Source organism: Castanea sativa, chromosome 7 (genome assembly GCF_040712315.1).
Source record: "Castanea sativa cultivar Marrone di Chiusa Pesio chromosome 7, ASM4071231v1".
NCBI classification, from domain to species: Eukaryota; Viridiplantae; Streptophyta; class Magnoliopsida; order Fagales; family Fagaceae; genus Castanea; species Castanea sativa.
Window position 1 is genome coordinate 30296917 of NC_134019.1, and position 19736 is coordinate 30316652.

General features: G+C 35.8%; 2 protein-coding genes across 3 annotated transcripts; one reads left to right on the forward strand and one right to left on the reverse strand.

The window, feature by feature from the left end:
• The first annotated feature begins 7219 nt into the window (after positions 1-7219).
• Positions 7220-13001, forward strand: LOC142643275 (filament-like plant protein 7). Of its 2 annotated transcripts, none has more exons than XM_075817821.1 (6): positions 7220-7447; positions 8663-8772; positions 9010-9142; positions 9253-11659; positions 11750-11807; positions 12179-13001. In XM_075817821.1, the coding sequence occupies exons 2-6, from the start codon at positions 8674-8676 to the stop codon at positions 12680-12682; spliced, it is 3201 nt and encodes a 1066-aa protein (XP_075673936.1). In that variant the 5' UTR covers positions 7220-7447; positions 8663-8673; the 3' UTR covers positions 12683-13001. The 2 variants fall into 2 exon arrangements, with proteins under 2 accessions (XP_075673936.1, XP_075673937.1); XM_075817822.1 differs by having other exon boundaries at positions 7335-7447; positions 8607-8772.
• Positions 13002-13499: 498 nt separating this feature from the next.
• On the reverse strand, positions 13500-19353 carry LOC142643569 (wax ester synthase/diacylglycerol acyltransferase 5-like). The gene is made up of 6 exons (XM_075818253.1): positions 18311-19353; positions 14817-14889; positions 14644-14711; positions 14275-14493; positions 14049-14186; positions 13500-13927 (listed from the first exon to the last, which is right to left on the reverse strand). The coding sequence occupies exons 1-6, from the start codon at positions 19100-19102 to the stop codon at positions 13772-13774; spliced, it is 1446 nt and encodes a 481-aa protein (XP_075674368.1). The 5' UTR covers positions 19103-19353; the 3' UTR covers positions 13500-13771.
• Positions 19354-19736: the final 383 nt, after the last annotated feature.

Consider the following 19736-nt stretch of genomic DNA (forward strand, 5'->3'; position numbering starts at 1 on the left):
AAATCAATTTTTATATGTAGATAGAAAGGTTAGATTCATGGTAACCCATAGGTTAAGACAATATACTTTCTAACTTGTGATGTAAGGAGCGTCACGTTGGTTTAAATGATAAAGTTTGCCCTTTAATATATCTACTCAAGAGGGCAAAGTGATACTAGGCGGCTAGGTGGTAGACTGGCAGGCTCACTTATGGATATTCAAATCTAAGGGAGGACTGCAATTCTTAATTGCTACTAACGGGTTTTCGAGTCATCACACACACACATATATGTGCTGAGAATAAAAACTTTTTATTAACAGAAACAAGATACAAACTGAGCATTCTCCTTAATTACATCCAAAACAAATGTAGGAGTTGAATTAGAATCAAAGAAGCCAAAAAATCTATTTGAAAGTGACCAATGGCTAAGAACATGAGCAGCCTAGTTAGCCTTTCTAGGAACCCAGTTAAAAAAAGAAGAAGGAACTAAACTAGCTAAATACTTAGTTTCCTGCAAAATATTACTAACTCTCCATGGAATAGAATCGGTGGAGGAAGTCAGACCTTGGATGCAAACCTGACAATCACTTTCAAAACTTACATTGATAAGTTTGTTGCAGTAGAAATAGCCCATCTAAGTGCCTCAACCTCAACTTGGGCAGGGATGTTGGTGTTCACTTTGATGGAACAAACACCAAATTCCCTCTCCAATCTCTGGCAATCATGGCAATAGCTAAGTTAAATTTTCCCTCAGCTGCATCACAATTTATCTTTGTTCTCTCCCTTGTTGGATTATTCCAGTAAGTGACCATCACACATAAAATGATAAACATAGAAATGGATGCATGAACATACAAAAGATGATATTTTGTAGACAACATATAACAAATTACGTCCAACATGATATAGCTTGGTCAATAAATCTTTATCGAAGCTTAAATTTCAATATCCCTAGAGAAGGCATCAATGTGAGAACCACAACCCCAACATCTCTCTTGGTCTCTCCCCTGTTAAAACTCTTTTTTTTGCTTTCTCTTTCTCACTCCCACAATAGATCAAGAAGGTTCATGCTAGAACTTGAGCTCTTCTTTGGTCCTTCAAGTCAATGAAGGTAGATTTGACCTCACAATACGATCACCAAAATCAAGTTGGAAACAAGCTCACAAGAGGAGAAAAAAGTGATGGTTGGACCGTTGGAGCCTAGAGAAGATGAGCTCATGAGAGAAGAAAAAGGTGATGATGGTTGTGATTTTTGAAAGGGCTGATTTGTGTATCTTTGTGAATTTTGTTCTTCTAAAAAATATATGAAAAAACACACACACTCTTTGTCTTTGGTTTTTTGTGCAAATTTTTTGTTTATGCAAAGTGGGATGTTGATTTATCTATAATTGAGGAAAAAGAAAAAATTGAATTAGTAAAGGAAGGGGGAGAAAAAAGGGGGGAAAATTAGCATATACAATATTTTTCACAACAAATTTCGCCATTGTTGAGTTATTAAGCTATTATTATTCTCATAAGAATCAATTATTGACATCATTTTATTGTCTAATTTTTACAACTCGCAACCTTAACGGTTGTGAAAAAAATTATGACTCTAGATTAATTGAAAAAAAAATGATATACGTGGAGAGAGAAAATTTTAAAAAAAATGATACTTAAATGAAATGGAGAAAGAGTAAAGAGTTTGACGTATGTGTATCTAAATGAGATTAAATTCTAAAAGAATATGGCATAATAAAAACTAAGTTTTATATCCTTCGATCCCTAAATGTCACATCATCTCATTGCATATTAAAAAATATGCATAATCACACTCAATCAATTATAATATCTATCTGAAAATCCAACAAAGTTTATTGAAATGTTATTAGGTGTGATAGGATATATTAAATTAAAAGTAAAAATTGATGTAATAATCTCTTATTGAACAATGTAAAATATGAGTTTTAAATCTCGTTCTCACAAAATTTGGACTTTATAGAAATATAAATAGTAAAGTAGCTAGAAAAAACAGCTTTTAGTTAGAATTTAGCTAATAAAATGTTAGGAATGATGTGAATTCTCTAACATGCTTTCTTTAAGAGTCAAGTTATTTTGCTTATATAAATTTGGCTTCTCTACCTTGGCCCAGAAATAAGAACAACACAGAGTACACTTCCCCTGAAAATATGATTCATTTGAAACTCTTTTATTGGGGAGAAATGAGGTGGTTTATAAAGACCATCAATCTCATTAATGCATATAGAATAATGATTAGCAAATGCCCTAAGAGGGATGGCCTAGCGGTAAGGAGCCCGTGCGCATGCGCAATGATCACTCGTTCGAACCCTGACAAGTACTAAGGATGGGAGGTGAGAGCACTCATGTGTTGCACCTTATGCTAGCTCTCTTAGGGTGCTAGGATGATGTCTGTGGCACCCCAATCATAGTAGCTATGGCTCAATCCAATATTTCCTAACGGGGGTACCCTTATGGTCACACCCAAGGAAGTGAGTCACACATGGTCGCCTCCGCCCCTTTTTATTCATCCAAAAAAAAATATATATATATTAGCAAATAGCAATGTGCTAGGGGTGTCCAACTCAACCGGTGGCTCAACCCACTCGGTAAATTCGACCGAACCCAGGCCGACCGCCAGCCAATCCGACTACTCCAGCGGTCTGTGGCGGGTTTTCTTCTCCTAAATCCAATTTGATCGGTTCGGTCTCAGATCTTCTCTCCAAAACCAGAAGAAACTCGAACTGATCGAGATATATAGCATTTTTCGTCAAGATCTTTTAGATCCGACAAGATTTCAGCTAGATCCATGAAATCTCCACTGGATTTGGTGAGATCTCATCATCTACGCTCAAATCCAGCTAAAATGTAGTGGGTTTTGCTCAAATAAGGCTTAGATCCGTTAAAAATATGATGGGTTTTTCTTAAATCGGGCAAAACTCCAATAGTTTTTCTCAAATCCAGCGAAACTCTGATGGTATTTGCTCAAATTCGACGACGATTTGGTGTATTTTTTGTCAAATCTCATGAGTTTTGCAAAAATGAGATGACGATTTGATGTTGTTTTGCTTAGATCTAGTAATTTTTGCACAACTCCAACGAAGATCCGGTAAAAATACAGATCGCCGTCAAAATGGAATCTCCGACAGCATAATCGTTGGATTTGACCGATCCGACCACCGATCAAACAACTCCAAAACAACCTGACCTGTTGGATTTTGCAGTTGACAGAGGGTTTTCTCATCGAAAATCTGATATCAACAGGTCATTTCGGGTCGGACACAAACTCATCCCAGGCCGACCCGTGGACACCCCTGTAATGTACCATGTCCATGTGCTGAGGAAATAAAAAAAGTTTTGAAACCACACAACTCAACAAAGTTCTACCAACCCAGCTGACTTTTTTTTTTTGGTTTCATGAAGACAGACTAGACAGTAGACGGTGGCCTTGAAAGGTGTATTAGCCGTAAGCAATTATGTCATTACTTTTGCTTTTTGGATCAATCAATCCCTTTGATTCCCTAATGAAATGATTATAAAGGTCACTGCTACTGTTCAATTCAATTATCTCTTGCCCGTTGAAGAAGGCAAGGCTTGTTTTTCGTAGTCAGTAATTCTAGCTGAAAACAATAAAGCCACAAATGATCAGGTAAAAAAATAAAATACATATTACCATCCTCATTTTTTTTCACTTTTTCCAAAGTAGTCTTACTTTTTCCAAAGTAATAAAATACATATTACTTTGGCCTACTTTGGCGTGGGGAGAAAATTCCAAAAGAGAACTCTGAATTTTTATTTATTTTTTATAGAAAAGAGAAACTTTGAAAATTGAACACGTTGAAAGTTGCCGTTTGAGTACAACACAAAACTTCCCCATGCTCTCTTTCTATCTCTAGTGATGCCACCAGTTAAACCAGAAAATTTGACCGTTACATCACATGACATTTAGGGAACTAGCTAAATTAAGCAATAGACACAATTACATCGTCAATTCTAAGTGCAACGTAGAGTAAATTTGAACACTAGCTGTGGTTTTGATAAGAAAAATCTCAATGAATGGTTAGAAGGTCACCACCAACTTGAATAATTTTTTACGAAATATTAAAGTTACTATTACAAGAAATATCTCAGGTTCATAAGCAACTACTTACAAAACTTATTAAGCTATTCAAGTGCAGGTCCAACCCAATTGAACTACTTTTTCAAGTGAATCTTTTAGATGTGCATGAATCTCCAATCTGTGATTGACTTCATACAATCAATTTTTTTGATCATTGGAAGTGTTGGTGCATATGTTTTTTGCAAGAAACACTTGATTTTTAACTAAGCATAAGCAACCCGGTACAAAATCCTAGGTGCACAAGTTTGCAATAGTTGCTCCAAGTGTACAATGTTCTTCCTTATGATAACCACTATAAAAATAGGTCTATTAGAGGATTCTCATCAGGTGTGTTAAATGCCAAATATTTGGCATTTGGCACACCAAACACCTAAAATCAACCCTCATCAAGTATTCCAAATCTCAAAAAATTTGACACAGCTACAATACCGTCTCAAATATGACACGGTACGGACATCAATGCCAAAAATATTTTGGCTTATTTAATTCATTTTTCTCTCTCCTCCTATCAGATATCTCTCTCTCCATCTGCAACACATCTCTCTCTCTCTCTGTTTGACATTCTCATCGCTCTCTCGCCACGCCGATCACGCCATCACTGAACTTGCCACGCTGATCTCGCCACACCGATCTCACCACGCCAAGAGATAGAGATTGCCCAGGCTCGCCACTGATCACTGACCCACTTTGCGACGAAGAGGAACTCCAGTGTTGAGGACACAGTGGTCGGAAGTGAAAACTTCCATCAGCGACAGCGACAGCGACAGCGACAGAGGCGGTTGTCCTAATCTGATTATCGCTCTTGAAAGGTAACAAACACTGAAGGAGGAGAGAAAAAAAATGTCTTAGTGTATGTCTAGCTTAAACCCACCCAAAATATCTTGGCGTATGTCCGATTCAATTTATGATTTTAGTGTAAATTGTAATTAATTTTATAATTGATTTGGTGGATTTGGGATGTGGGTTTGTTTGATTTGGTTGATGTGAGTTTGTTCTGGTGGTGGGTTTGTGCCGGTGGTGGATGTGGGTTTGTTTGGTTTGGTGGATGTGGGTTTGTGCTGATCTCTCTGGTTGTGTTTTTTTTTTTTTAGGTGGTGTTGGTGGATGTGGGTTTGTGCCAGTGGTGGTTGTCGATGTTGTTGGTGGCCGTTGTTGCGACAGTGGTGGTTATGCCGTTGTTGTTTTTGTTGATGACAACGATAGGGAAGAGTTAATATATTATTTTAATGTGTAGTAAATATTATTTTAATGTATAAAATTGAAGGATAAAATATTTGATAAGTGAGATATTGTAAAATGATGTAGTAAAATAATAAAATAGGCTTTTGGTGTGTCAAAATGACATTTTTTTTTTTAGAACAGCTGATGAGAATGCTCTTATACCCTAGAGAACCATGATGCACAAATCCTAAATCAGCCAAATCATCATGCGCCACAAATAAAAGAATTCAAAAATATCATGGCTTAATTGATTGAGTGGAGTCAAGATTTTTTTTCCTCTATCTTGAGCAATTTCTTATGTTTTTAATGTAGTTCTTTGATACTAAAAACTAAAGACTCAATTGTGTTAAAAATGCATTTTGAGTCAAATTTTTCAACATACACTTGTTTGACCCTAATATATACTAAATTTGACGTAGGATGGAATCTTTAAATTAATTTATATAATTTGTTATTTTTGGTATTTTTATGTAATTTTCGTTATTTTAGGTTTAGGACATTTATTTCCTTGTTTTTAGGTGTTTTTAATGCTTTTTAGATCAAATTTGATTCATGTTATGATTAGGTATTAATTAGGAGTTATTTTAGAATTTTTTTTTTTTGGTCAAGTTTTATGGATTTCAGACCCTTTTTTTTTGTGAATTCAAGGATCCTCTTATGGATTCGAGATTTATTACACAAAAACTAACTATTTAATTTATGTTCATTAAAGAGAATATTGTGTATACTTTTTTCAGACCTCTCAAGACATCAAAATTTTAAAAAACTTTGTTCAAAATATTCAAATTGTTGAGACACGTTAAACTCCACACTTTTAAATGACAAGTTGTTAAGACAGATTAAACTCCACACTCTTAAATGACAGGTTTTAAAATTCAGACTTTCATAGTATACATTTCATGTGTGAGCCTGAGATTTGATGGCTTTTTTTGTTGTTGTATATTTATGAAAGTTTGGGTCTATCCATCTCATTTAAAAGGATAGACTTTAATGTGCCCTACGGACAAAACCTTGAAATTTTTTCTTTTTGGTGCTTTCTCCTTAATTTATCCAAAGATTCCATACCGACACAAAAGAAAAGAGAAAAGTAGAAAACAAAAAAGCCGTTTAGCAAAAACAAAAGGCCAAAACAAGTAAAAAGAACTCGACTCCATACCTAAGTCAGAAATTATGATACTTCAAAAGGAAAAAAAAAAAAGTCAAGATTATTTTTTAAGTTAACCAATTTCATATTTTATTTTTACAATTATTTTATGTGATAAATTTGTCAATTTCACGTAAATTTTATATATATATATTTTTTATCATTCACAATTAATTATATTATTTAATTAAAAAAAGGAAAAATATGTGTGGAATGGATATTTGTACTTGCACTAAAAACTTTGTTATTTTTCTGCTAAGAAAAAAGAAAAGAAAATGGTTTGAAGAAGGATCATCTTTTGTTTTGGTAACAGAAGAAGACATCATCATAACTTAGATTTCATTTCTACATTTATGGTGGTCCTATATGTGGGACACTCCATTCATCTGCGTGGTTTGCACCCATTCCATATCCACTCTTGGATTCACCAAAACCCCACACCAGTTTGATCGTGTCCAACACGACCCTTTACTCTCACATTACACGCAACAACAACAACAAAGCAGGCAGAGCATGACATTGACCGCCTCTCTTTCGCCCCCACCTCATCAAAACCAACACACTCACACTGTCACTCTCACTCTTCTTCATCGCTTTGTCCCTATATGTGACTCTTCCACTTTTGCTATGGCTCTTTTTCTTTCTCTACATTTAGTATTTTGTTTGTGGGGGATGACTCTCTGACTCACTGTTTCTCTCTCTCTCCAATCTCCGTATTGAATTATTAATACGCATTTGGGTAGTGTCGGTGGAGAGCAAGCATCCTATGATGTTTTTCTTCTTCTCACAGTTTTGCAATATATAATACTTTTTCTTTCACTTCCACTTTCATTTCCACTTCCACTTTTAAACGTTGAATTTTTGGTTCATTCATGGTTACAACTCATGTCTCTTTCTCTCTCCCTCACTTTGGGTTATGATACCAACAACAGTTGTTGATCCTTGAACTGATCATAAGCAAGACTTTGGTGCCAAACTTGCCAAGGTGAGAGCTTTTACAGCTTGAAGCCTTGAACTCACATGCACTACCCCTTCTGGTGTCATATTTTATTTTCAATTTTTTGGGTTTAATTCTTTTGCCTTTGTGGAATCTGTAGTGTTTATATGTTGCATGTTAACCATGATTTTCAGTTATAGTGATTTTGGGTTCCTCTGTGAGGTTATATTCATGTGGTTCTAGTTAGCATGATTCTTTATTTCATTCTATTATTACTACCTGGCCATGAATTTCGTTTTTACAATACTGTAGTTGTAACAGTCACACTCAGAGAATATTTCTTTCGGACAGTCATTCAGAATAATTATTTGTTTCTGTGCGTAAGACTCTGTTCATCGTTTGTAAGGCTTGGTTAGAAACTTGGAATTACTTGTCTTCCTTTTGGAACACAATTTGGGTTTTCATAACCAAGAGTATTAAATTCATTAAGTTAAGCAAATAATGCCATGATTTCCTATTTCTGACATATCTTCTGCTTCAATTTCTAAATTCTGTATGTAAATGTGTGTTCTGCACAATTGATGAGGAAAGTACCAAATGTAGAAGTTTGGTAAAATCACATTATTTTATCTTTCTTCAAGTTGAGAGACTAAGACAATTGTCTATATAGAGCATGACTTCACTTATAACTCCCAATAGAGGAACAACTGGTAATGAGTTCAGAGCTCGTTGCAGTAAGCCAGCTCTGCATTTATTCCATTAGAAATCGGGCACTACTGTAGCCAACTGCTTTAGACCTTCCATTAAATTGACATGCTATAGACCTTAGCAAAATGGTTCCAATTCGTTTCAGATCTCTGTGTGGTTCCTCATATTTATCATTATAAGCTAGAACTCGCTAGTTTGTATTTTCCCATGTGCCCTTGAGGAAAGTGCAATCAATTGCAATGATTGTCTCTAGAGTTTGTTGCTTTAGAAACAAGAAAATATTGTACTAAATTCAACTTGAACTAGGCATTTCTTAATTTCAATTACTGTTCCCAATAGGGGAGGTCAAATCAGATGGTAAAGTAATCATTGTTACAAACTACAGTAATATGGCAAACATTGTAATTGACAGAGCTTATTGATTCAACTAACAAAATCTTTGTCACTTACTTATACGCATTTTTTTTATTTTTCTTTTTATATTAAATGATAATTGCAGAGGAATTATTCTTCTTTTCACATCTAAGTTGAGATTTTCCCTTTTCTCTTGAAAAGTAACTGAAATCATGGATCATAAGTCATGGCTTTGGAGGAAAAGATCTTCTGAGAAGACAATTGTTGCAGCTGAAAAAGTTGCCAAACCTCTAAAAAAAACTGAAGTAGAGGTAACAGAATTTCTCTTTATTATCAAGCTAGTTTTCTATATGCAACTTTGTTTCATATGCCCCCCTTTTTCTCTTGGAAGATGCTATATGGTGAAGTTGTGATCTTGGACATGCCTTCTCTTTCTGTGTTTTTTTCCCTCCCCATTGTGAGAGTTAAGCTTGCATCTTCGTGTGAGCACCTTGTGTTGACAGAAATGTTGTGTGTAATTAATGTATTACAATTTTTCATTGTATTAGACACGTACACTTCCAACAGAGAATGAAGTAGGACCTGAGAGATCTGCCAAAAATCTCAATGATAAGTTAGCTTCAGTCCTCCTTGATCATCCTGCTAAAGATGAAGTAAAAAGGGCCCAAGAAGCTGATACAGGTACTTCGCTGTTGTCCATACCCCTCCTCTTTTTCCATCCTTCATGATGTTTTCTTTTCAGGCTCTGTTTGAATTTTTGCTGATTCAGTAAACAATTAATCTTCTGTTAGGCTGTGATAAAGTAAAAGCAGAATGTCTTAAACAAGAACTAGATGAGGCTTTGAGGCAGGGAGCAGCTGCAAATGAGCAACTAACTCGTTCAGAGGCTGCATTGAAGGAATGTGTTCAGAAATTAAAATCTGTTCAAGAAGAACAGGATCAAAGAATACACGATGCCATTACAAAAACATCAATAGAATATGAGAAGGCTCAGAAGAAATTGGAGGAGCAGTTGGAGGAGACTAGTAAACAGCTCACGAACTTAGCTTTTGAGAATGGTCAACTGAGCAAGGCCCTTCTGGCCAAAGAGAAAATTATTGACGACCAACAAAAACACAAGTCTCAGGCAGATGCAGAATTTAATGTGCTAATGGCTAGAGTGGATTCTGTAGAAAAGGAAAATGCTTATTTGAAGTATGAGTTTCACGTTCTTGAGAAGGAGCTTGAGATTCGGAATGAGGAGATGGAATACAACCGTCGATCTGCTGATGCAGCACACAAGCAACATTTGGAATGTGTGAAGAAATCCGCAAAGTTAGAAGCAGAATGCCAAAGACTCCGTCTCCTCATGCGAAAACGGCTGCCAGGTCCTGCTGCTTTGGCAAATATGAAGAGTGAAGTTGACATGCTGGGAAGGGATCACGCAAATATGAGAAGAAGAAACCAGAACCCTACTAGAGATCTGGTTGTCAGAAATGCCACAGAAACCGCTTCTGAAATCCCTAATAAGAACATGAGTTTCATGATTGAGAAATTACGTAATATGGAAGAAGAAAACAAGGCTCTAAAAGAAATCGTGACCAAGAAGAACACTGAACTCCATTCCTCAAGGTTCATGTATGTTCGAACAGCTTCCAGATTATCACAGGCTGAGGCTCAGCTTATCGAACTTTCTAAAGGTCAAAAATCTTTGGAGCTGACAAGGTGTACTCCTAAATCAAATGAACATTCTCTGCTGTCAGGTTCTGATATTGGAAGTGACGATGGAATTAGTTCTTCGGGATCTTGGGCTAATGCTCTAATTTCAGAACTGGAACATTTCCGAACTGCAAAACTCAAAAGTACACCAGAACACCAAGCCATTGAAGTTTCGGACATGAGTTTAATGGATGATTTTGTTGAGATGGAGAAATTGGCAATAGTTTCCATGAATACCCCTAGAAAAGAAAGTCACCCCAATTTTACTGGTACTGATCTAATTCCAGTTTCAGGTCATTCTGACTTCAGCAATAAGATGCAATCAAAAAATGTAGCAACAGAAAAAACTTTCGACTGGCTTCAGATTGTTTTGAATGCAATGCTAGAGCAAAAGCGTATTTCAAAGAGAAGTCTAAATGAACTTTTTGAGGACATCAAAATTGCTTTGGGTTATATAAATCGTCCAACTTCAAGTGCAGCTGATTCAGCTGCAATCTCAAATCCTGGAGAATCCGACCCTCTCCACATTAGTGGTTATATAACTTGGAAATCTCTGAACGCATCCCCACTTGCAGATTCATTGACCAGAGCTTTAGCTATTGACACCTCAGTGGAAGAAAAAGGCAACCAAAATAACTTATCTAATTTGAGTGAGTCAATCGGTGAAATCATCAAACTGATTGAAGGAATCAAGCCAACACCTTTTGTCAGTAATAATACTCCAGACCATGGGTCTAAGAGGGATCAGGATTCCAAACCATTCCATTCACCAACATCATCAGACTACTTTGTCCGTGTTTTCCAATGGAAACGTTCAGAGCTAAGTGCTGTTCTACGACAATTTGTTTGTACTTGTACTGATCTATTAAACGGAAAAGCTGATCTTGGAAAATTTTCCACGGAACTGTTGTTTGCTTTAGAATGGATTATTAATAACCATGTGACTCCTAAAGGTACTTCAAGTGCAAGAAATAAGATCAAGAAGCATTTTGGTTGGATGGATTCCCAAACTGAAAATGAACCTGGAGTTCATACATCCGAAGAGCAGTCATCATGTTTGCCATTGGTAGCTTCTTCCCCTGAGCAGGATGTTTTGCTCCAAATGGAGGAGGTTCAGTGTAAACTGCAAGAAGAAAACAGCAGACTAAAAGATGAATTGAAGACTATGGAAGCCTCAAAGAAAGATATGGAAGCACTGTTACAGTCTGCAACAGATAAGAGTGAGGCCTTAACAATACAACTTCAAGAAGCAAAACAAAGCATTGGAAACTTACAAGCGGAACTGGAAACTTTAAAAGAATCAAGAGGGATGATTGAAGATCAGATTGAAAACCAAAAATCGATAAACGAAGAACTTGATACTCAGCTCTCTGTTGCCAAAGCTAAATTGAATGAAGTCTTCCAGAAGTTCTCGTCTTTGGAAGTCGAATTGGATGATAAAAATAACTGCTGTGAAGAATTAGAGGCCACATGTCTTGAGCTTCAACTCCAACTAGAAAGGTAATTAAGCACTGATTTCAGTGTTCTTCTTTGCAAACTAAACAATATATATTGATAGTAGAATTTTGATTTCTGAAATGTAACTTGCAGCGTTGCAAAGGAAACTCCACAGCACAGTATGAATCAAGAGGGAAAGCAATCACAGAATGTAAGTTATTGTCATCTTGATGTGCCTTCTGTTTAGAAACAGATCCATGTACTGGCTATATGAAACTGCTTCTGTATACAAACTGAAAGCAGTTATAATTTTGATGCATTGAACTAATTAGTATTAAAAACTGATCATATTTATTCAGTATTCTGTGTTTGGTAAATAACAGAGAGATTAATATTAATGTTAGATTATATATCTAGCAAAGAATTATTATATAGAAATATATAATAGATTAATCATCCCTTTTACATGGTGGTTTTGTTCTACATTGAATTCAATTTCTTGTAAAATATAAACATTCAAATGCAGTTGTAAGAGTAAATTGCTATACTATATCATATGAAAGTGGTTTATCTAACTTTCAGGGATGGGAGATGACAACAGCTTCCATAAAGTTGGCAGAGTGCCAAGAAACCATACTGCACCTGGGTAAACAGCTGAAGGCTCTAGCTTCACCTAGGGAAGCAGTATTGTTTGACAAGGTTTTCTGTAATACCAGCGCAGCGGCTCCTACCACTGATAATAAGAATATGAACAAGCGTTCTTCCTTGCGTGATCGAATGCTAGCTGAGGATGGTACTAAGGCTGAGATTCTGAAGTCTTCTAAGAGTAAAGAAACTATAAGCACTGCAGACACACAGAAAGAACTCCATAACTCCAATAGTAATAATGCTTTATGCGCTCTTAATGGCCTGGTACGTACTCCAGAAGCGTATCTTAGTTCAAAGCACAAAGGAGTTAATGATGCAGTTGGTGCTCTAGCTGTTGTCGCAAGTAAGAAACAGGGAGGATTTGGTTTGCTAAGGAAACTTTTGCTGAGAAGGAAGAAAGGAGGCAGCAAGAAATCCCGAGCCCTCGTTAAGGCATGAGTACAGAAAGGTGAAGAGCCCAAGCTGAAAAATCTGCCTTGGCAACAACACATGCCCAGTAAAGGAATCAAATCTGCAGTGTTCATAGTTTTTGTTGATTACTAATTGTATTTGAATTTTTCACCTTGATGAATGGAGAAAGTGGAAAGTTTGGGGTTTTTTTTTTTTTTTTAACAGTTAGAGAAAGAGAGAGAGAGATTTCTGCTGTTGTAAGTGTTGCTGATGTACATATCTCTGGGTTTGGGGACATTGGAGAGACTATAAATACATATCAGCACATTGGAGTTGAGAATAATAGCACTGACCCAAGTTTTAATCATTTATGAAGTATTCTTGTCATGATTGCCAAGCCCAGCAGTTAAAGAAGATAGAAGGCAAGAGCTGTAATAGCAAAGAAATAGTCCTATGCTTTTTCTTGTTTTATGCTTAATAATGATGTTTGATTCTCTATATGAAATTAATATTGATTTGATTAGTATTAATTTATTGATATGCGTTTAATACATCCTTGCATGGATAAGTTGAGGCTAATGAGTGATTCTATTATTAATTAAAATTACAACAACGCGTCTATTAAATTAGATTGTATTGTTCTTTACTTTAAAATTTATTTTATTATTATTATGTTATGATTTTATATTGTAAATACCGTTTATTTTATCATTATTATATTATAATTTTATATTGTAAATAGCGTTTGTTTTATTTGTAAATATTTTTTATTTATAAATATCTACTAAAAGGTATCAATATGGAGAGAGAGAGAGAGAGAGAGAGAGAGAGAGAGAGTTCACTCTTATTACATGACCACTTGATATTTAACAAAGTGAACTCTAATTAGCCTTGCAAGCCATTGTTACTCGAAGGCTTTGCTTGTTTTCTGAAATATCATTCCAGACAGAATACATTTACAATGTTCCAATAAAATCATGTAAATTTATTTTTGAGCTCCTAAAGCAATTGATTCTATAAATCAAATTATCCATCTATGCTTTTAAAAATAATTTTGTATGGCAATTTAGCTCAAATAATCTTCCGTGTATGGTGAGGTCATGAGAAACTATTAAACATACAACAAACAAGTTACTCCTAGCTTTTATTGGTCGCTTGAGCTGCTTCTTTCATTTCAAGCAAGGCCTCTTCAAAGCACTTAGCAAGAAATTCTGGGTCAGGAATGATATCTTTGGCCACCAAAATTTGCATGTCAGCCCTTCCTACATAGCTCAGCATGTGCATTGTGAGTGCCTGCATTACAAAACCAGCAAGATCAATGTTACTCTTGCTCACAAACAATTATCATTTAAATTCAAATACTCCTATAAATCTTAGGAGTGCAATCAGAATAAAGTTGGGTTAGAGGTTGTACATGGGGTAAGCTTGATGAATTCACCCTCATGTAAGTTACGGGGTTGTCTCCAACTGCGATCTCTTCTTGTGGGCCAACCACATTTGAGATTGTAAAGCTAGTATTACAAACAATCCGGTAATTAAGCAAGCCAGCAACCTACAATATGAAGCAGAAAAATGTTAATATGAAATAAGCTATTTTAAACAGCTTTTCCAAATTCAATATTGCTTAATTTAGTCTTTACCATCGATCCCAAGTAGGTCATTACAAGATACCCAATTTTGTATGAGAAATGAGACTCTACAGAGTGTTTCTTCCTATCAATCATCACTTTAGCTCTCTTCAGATACTGTAGAGGATCAGGATCAGCACCACTGGTATGGTAATAAACAGGCAAGAGAATCATGCCAAATTTGTTACCCCAAGGTGATACTGAATTGTCTTTCATCAGAGTTGATAGATCCTGATCAGTAACAAACATTTCCATTCAACCTCAAAAAGTTTAAAATTTCAATAATATACAAGATTCTAAAAATAGAGCATAAAAAAATTAAAAGACAAGCGAAGAATAGGCTAGCATGAGCAACTAAAAAAAAATGAAGGGCATACAGACCTGCAATCCTGCTTGCCCTCTTAAATTAACCATGGCTACCCCTGTTATTCGAAGCCCCTGCTGCAGAGCTAACAGTGACAAATAGACTTAATTTAGTGTGATGGTTGTCATTGATGTTTGATTGATACGTAGATGTAGAAGTAAACATTAGTTGTCATGTAAATGATTCTTACCATTTGATCCTCGGTGATCTAGGTATCTCGATAACCCTGATGATATTACCCCAAAAAGAACGTCGTTAATGGTCTGCATGATGGCATGACATCCACAAATCATAACATAAGCATCAAAGCATGAGTCCTCAAGATTTACATATAGCACTTTCATAATGGCAAACATACAATGCCGTCCAACAAGTGGAGAAAGGGGAGAAGTTGGTGTCTCAATAAACCAGGCAAAAAGTTTTGAATCCAGTCTTTTCAAATTGGGGTTGGGGGGAGTTAGGCTGCATTATTAAGATAGATCCCTTGAGCCCACCCTCCCTTTTACTCGAAATGAAAAGGAAAAAAAAAAAACCAACTTCAAAAACCAAGAAATTAGAGAGGAACAAAAAACAAGTCGAATGCATTCATTATGCTGTCGAACAATTACATCTTCAGTCATGCTAACAGGTAACAACGCCCACCACCCCATTAGAGGAAACTAATTGAAAGGAGACAAAATCAAATATGGCCCGGGTAAACAAAGTTGCAGCCTATTCAACCCCTTAACATGTCCTCGTGTCACAGGTTTAGGACAATGTTGATGCTGGGGATATGGCCATTCCAGAGTAAGTGGATGTCACTATTGACATTTTCATTGAGTCTCATGCCTCAACTATCCTTTTTTAAATTATGTCCTCAAATGTAACTATATGCAGAGTTGAAGTAGAGGCTGCAACATGGATGGCAGACCAGGAAATTTACTTGAGTATGACAAACCATTTTATTCCAGCCCAGGTCAACCTAAAGCACTTTTATGCTCCCCTTCACAAATCAGAAACCTGTCATTGAAACAAGCAATCCTGCTATTCTATACAGTTGAATTTCTACATTCACTTTTATCCTGCATCTAAGCAAATCACTATGCCATAATTTCAAGTCAGCTACTTGCCTACTTGGTCAAGTTTCAAGAAAAGTGAAAATTTTGAAAATTTTTGGCCTTATGCACATAACAGACAAGTAGACTAACTCTGAAGAAAGAAAACAAAGTTAGAGAGAGTAGAAACCTCTCATATCATGTTAAAAGCAAGTTGACTATGGGAAGTGCTGTAGAAGGCACCCCCTTATGACTGTGAAAGTGAACTGACAAAAACCCATTCAACACATGGTAACGGGTGGATGGGGGTCTGAAAACAACCATTTAATAGGATCAAGTGCCCCAGCTGATGAGTCATGTAGGAAATAACAAAGTTTCAGATTTTAGCTTGAATAGCAATCTTTAGTTACAAAATCATGGGAGACTCGCTCAGAATTGGGGGATTTACATGAGAAGGGAAAAGATCTATGCTTAAAAAGTTCATTCAAAACCTTTCATATTCGCCAGATTTTGGTTGGATTTGGACAAGAAAAAGTGGAGCAAACTGGGGGTTTTATCCCTCCAATTACTTTGCCTTTTCTTCCTCATTGCTCTCCCAAACAAGGGATTTACTCTACTTCTTCCCCCTTTCTTCTCCTTTCCCTTCAACCTAGTAACATGTAAGTTTTACACCATTTCTACAATGTTAATGAGCTACACTTTTTTTTTAGATGAAGGATTTTTTTTTCCGTGTGACTTGTTTCATTTTTTTTTTTTAATAGAAGTAAAAAATCTTTATTAAAACTGAGTACCACTTCATTCAAAGATGATGAAATGGCCTAAAAATATATGTACAAACAACTAAAAACAGAAATTATGTACAAGATAAGAGAGAGACTATGAACGAGGAGAGGGAATCACTACTCACTAGAAGTGAGTCCCCAAGCACAAGACCAATCAAACAAGGCCAAAAGTTGGTCCTGTAAGTGCTCCATCTCATCGAACGTGTGTTTATTACGCTCCCACCAAATAATCAATGTCACACAATGTGGTACCAAGTTCTAGATAGCCAAAAAATGCTTCCCAACCAATTCCTTCATCCGCCCACCAAATCAACTACCCTCTAAGGAAAACCCAATAGAATTGCTCCAATTTGAAAGCTTTATCATTTTCTTTACAGAATTTAACAGAATGAAAGTTACAATCAAAATCCTTCTCCCCGCAACATGCTGAAATTTCAATCCAACTTAACTTGTCCATTACTGGTACAACCCTATTATGGGGTGGACCATATATTTATGTTGACATCTGTTATTCTCCACTCTCAAGTATGTGAAGTTATACGGTAATGTGTGATATTGAGAAAGAGTTCATCACTTACTCCATGACACTAACTGCTGCATGCAGTTTTAGTGTTGGCGTATGAATATATTCTCTTATTTCATCCCTTTCCATATATATATATATATATGTGTGTGTGTGTGTTTCTCAACAAAAAAAAAATGTGAAGCTATAGATTCTCCACCGAAAAAAAAAAAGTATGTAAAGCTATTTATTAAAGGAAAATTACACTTTTCCATTCACCATAATTACACTTCACATCTTAAATGGTCAAAGCGGACAATCTAACCCCCAATTATAAAAATACGTTACACTTAACCCCTACTATCTGTCTTGCTGTTAATTTTAATGGAATTTAGTATTGAAAGAACAATTTACCCCTCTTTCCAAAACAGACAATTGAGAGAATTTAGTATTGAAAGACCAATTTACCCCTCTCCAAAACAGACAGTTGAGGACTTGAGGGGTAAATTTGTCTTTTAATGTTAAATTTCGTTAGACTTAACATCAAAACACACGGTAGAGAGGGCATTGAAACAGTATTAAACTTTGAGGTGTTAATGCGTTCATTTCGATAGTTCAAAGAGTTAAAGTGAAATTAGAGTAATAGTTTACAATGAAAAAGTGTAATTTAACTTTTTATTAATATTAAAAAAAATTGTATGTGAAGCTTTTTAAAATCCAAAGACAGCAATACCTTCCTTTTTAAAACTTCACCATCTAAAAGTCTAAAACTACCATTAAAAGCAATACAACGCATTTAATCAATGGTCACCGACTCTTTTTTTCTTTTTCTTTCGTTCTTTTTCTTCTTCTTTTTTTATTTATAAAAACGTGAGGACATATTCATTGAAGGTCCCTGTTAACGAACATGTAATAACAAACTAATAGACTTTAATAGTCACTCAGCCACAATAATTGTCAAGGTCCTATACGAAATTTTTTTTTTTTTTTTTGGAGAGTTCAATGGTGTTCTCGCTGATGATAACCTTTTGCCATCAAACTAAAATATTAATCAATTTTTGATATGGATGATAATTGAATAATAAATTCATTATTTATCCATAAAAAACTTTACTGCTCAAATCAACGCACACCAACCCAACTTTATTTTAGCCACACAAAAAAGAAGACGGCTCACTGCTTTACTTTATTTATTTTTAAGAAACAAACGCACACAAAACAGCACACTATTTTACTAATAATTATGGAAATAGAAAACTTTATCATGAGTAAAAATAAAAGAAAAATAGGTAGACAAAACAACAGATAAATTTTCTTTTTTCATTTCTTTTTTAAAATTAAAACAAAAACAAAAACAAAAACGTACCGCATTAGGAACAGCTTTCTTGACAACCTTCATGTCCTGAATCGAGAACCTTGCAGTGGCGAGTTTTCTTGGCCAGAGCTCCACCCCTTCTCCGCCGCTTATGACGGTTTCCCGGTCACGAACCCACAAAGCTCTTAGCACAAACTCTACCACAAAAATCAAACTAAGCAAACCCATCTTCACAAACCCCCACAAAGCACTCAAATAGTACAAGTACAACTTCCACCAACTCCCACTACAACCACTGCTACTACTATTCCCCTTCTTGTTCTCAAAAGAAGGTATCCTAGGCAAAGCTTCTTCACCGTCGATTCTCCTACAACAAGCCAACAACATGGACATCAACGAAACCCCATCACCCAAAGCGTGGTGAATGCGAAAGACAAGGCAGTTGTGAGCAAGCAAGAGGTGGATTTCCCACAAGGGTTTATCGTAGCTGAGTCCTGAGCTTGTAGACATGTCCGCTAAGAAGTGGTTCACAGCTGATTCATGGTCTTTTTCATCGAGTAAGTCGCCTTCTTTGATGGGGTTGTGGTGGATAATGAGGTGGTCATCGAGGTCGATATGGGTGCGGCGCCAGTGTTCTCTGCCATTGGAGTCACGGATCATGAGGCTACAGAACCTTGGGTGCTTGAGCATCACTGAGTTAAGCACCTCGGTTTTGATAGACTCTGGGTCTATGGGGTTCTTTAACCCTATAGCACAGTTGATTACTTGGTTCATTTCAGGTCGGAGGAAGAGCCTTCCTGCTGGTGTCAGAGGCTCGTCTGTTTCTTTTTCCATTGAACCCATTAGAGAGCAGAGAGAGAGAGAGAGAGAGAAGTGAGGCAGAAAGAGCTAGAATATGAGGTCAATTATTATATATTTCCAGCGAAGAATTCAAGCATATAGTAATTCCATACTTCTGAATCTGATTTTGACATATGAATTATGAGGTCTGGATCGTTTGCCTATTTGCTACGCCTACGCCCAGTGGATTTATGTATGTAAGAGATGAGATCCATTAGATTACAAGGAAACAAACAAAGCTTAATTGTTGCATACGGAAATGCTTGACCAGTCCCGATCTATATCTATATACATTTAGTATTTTAGATCACCAAAAAAAGAAAAAAAATATATATATATATATTTTTAAAAGTACTTCGGCATTGTTTTTTTTTTTTTTTGGTCTCGATAAAATTGGAAAGTTTGGATCCACCATTATTGTTTGGGAACTTTAGCTCAATGAATGAAAGACATGAAACAGTGGCCAGGAATTTGTCTTTGACTAAATTTTTTTTCTTTGTATATACTATATTCATATTATATACAATAGTTTAAAACAGTACTATAAAGTTTCCTCAAAAAAAAAAAAAAAACTACTATAAAGACAACTCAATACACAAATTTAGTACTTTATTACTTTTTGTGTATTACTTGGAGA

Excerpts from the sequence above, each read along its gene's own strand:
- LOC142643569 (XM_075818253.1), bottom strand. The coding sequence starts at position 19,102 with ATGGGTTCAATGGAAAAAGAAACAGACGAGCCTCTGACACCAGCAGGA. Across the intron at positions 14,712-14,816 it reads AGATCACCGAGGATCAAATG|CTCTGCAGCAGGGGCTTCGA; the intron begins GTAAGAATCATT and ends TGTCACTGTTAG. Across the intron at positions 14,187-14,274 it reads TGACCTACTTGGGATCGATG|GTTGCTGGCTTGCTTAATTA; the intron begins GTAAAGACTAAA and ends TTCATATTGTAG.
- LOC142643275 (XM_075817821.1), top strand. The coding sequence starts at position 8,674 with ATGGATCATAAGTCATGGCTTTGGAGGAAAAGATCTTCTGAGAAGACA. Across the intron at positions 9,143-9,252 it reads GGCCCAAGAAGCTGATACAG|GCTGTGATAAAGTAAAAGCA; the intron begins GTACTTCGCTGT and ends ATCTTCTGTTAG. Across the intron at positions 11,808-12,178 it reads AGGGAAAGCAATCACAGAAT|GGATGGGAGATGACAACAGC; the intron begins GTAAGTTATTGT and ends TCTAACTTTCAG.